General features: G+C 40.9%; 1 protein-coding gene across 1 annotated transcript; it reads right to left on the bottom strand.

Annotated features, from left to right (window-relative positions):
- Positions 1 to 337: 337 nt before the first annotated feature.
- On the bottom strand, positions 338 to 703 carry LOC136828994 (uncharacterized). Its single transcript, XM_067087389.1, has one exon. It carries the CDS (start codon positions 701 to 703, stop codon positions 338 to 340), a length of 366 nt encoding a protein of 121 aa, XP_066943490.1.
- Between the last annotated feature and the right edge of the window lie 853 nt (positions 704 to 1,556).

Here is a 1,556-nt window from a genome sequence, read left to right as displayed (position 1 = left end):
TACAAGGAGATTTCAATATATAATCCCCCTTGGGATTATGAAAATTTTTATAATCATATAGGGGTTGTAAGTTAATGATTTTCTTGTCTGCCTTCCTAACCAAAACATACTCAATTTGTGTCTCATTTTGTCCACTTTTGTATGTTACCAGATGACTTCTCCTTTTCTCAAACTGTGTATTCATGACCACCAGATTCATAGTTTCTGCTAATTCCAACAATCTATCACCTTCCTGGCGGCTTCTTCTTCCAAAACCTCTTCCTCCATCAGAACTCTCACCTACATGTGCATTCATGTCCCAGGAGTTCACTTCTTGGAACTCATTCTATATATTCTTCTAATTTCCCTCTGAATTCCTCCTTCTCCTCTTCACTACACCCTTGATGAGGGGCGTATGCTGAGATGATATGCCATATACTCTCTTATCTTTCACAAACTTTAAGCCCATGTGCCTGTCACTGATACGCTGGACCTCTGTGACGTTTTCCCGCAGATCTGGATGGAGAATAATTCCCATCCCATTTCTCCTTGTATCTTCCCCTGTGTAGTAAACTTTATATCCTTCTCCAAGCTTTCTTGCACTTTTCCCCTTCCATTTGGTCTCTTGTATACATAGAATCATAATTTTCCTTCTCTGCATGACATCAAACAACTCTCTTCCCTTTCCTGTGAGGCTGCCAACATTCCAATTTCCAATTCTCATCTTACCTTTTTTTTCCAATCCTTTCTCCTCACTTACTTCTTTAGTCGCAGGCGGTACCCTTTGCATATTTCTCACTGCTGTCAGGGGATACTGCAGCGAGTCGCTTACGGGGTATGCCCTAGCCCTATTGCATTTCATCATTGACTCGAGAATCATTATTTAGTTTTTGCTGCTGTTTACAAACTCGGTTGGCTAGACCAGGCAGCAACTCTTCCCATTTATCCTGGCTTGAGAGAGGCAGCAAGTTGGAATGGCTTGTGTGTGTGTGTGTGTGTGTGTGTGTGTGTGTGTGTGTGTGTGTGTGTGTGTAATGAAACAAACACATGGGAACGTATTTCACAGGAATGAATTTGTGACTCACAACGGGACCTGACCCCGGTCTTCTGAGTGAGATTCTAGGGCATTAGCAATTCGGACGCAAAGGTCATACCATAAGTAATTTCAAGATCTGTGCGTCTGAACAGAGTCTGTGCTTCGAGCCATGAAATGCATATTAAATGGCTTATATTGATATGTCAGCATGTCCTCTGTCGTTGTCCGATGCGTTGACTACCACGTATCTTAAAGATTTACTTCCCTTTCAGTTTCCCTACCTCAGAAAGGATCTTCTCTTCCTGAAGGCATTCTTCCCATAAAGTAATTATCACTTGTTTTGTTTCGGTTGAAGAACACAACCATTTTAATCAAGATAACTCGTGTGAAAATATTGTTACCTTAGACCTACAGATTTGGATATTATCAGCTGAATACTGAGCTCCAGATACTCATACTGTGCTTTACAAGACACTAATCTGAAATGCAAGCACTTTTAGATAAACTAGTTTGACTTAGTGATTTAAAAGCCGTTGCGAAT

Source organism: Macrobrachium rosenbergii, chromosome 43, assembly GCF_040412425.1.
Source record: "Macrobrachium rosenbergii isolate ZJJX-2024 chromosome 43, ASM4041242v1, whole genome shotgun sequence".
Classification (NCBI taxonomy): Eukaryota; Metazoa; Arthropoda; class Malacostraca; order Decapoda; family Palaemonidae; genus Macrobrachium; species Macrobrachium rosenbergii.
Note: the sequence above shows the minus strand (reverse complement) of the source record. Positions and strands in the feature narration are given on the sequence as shown.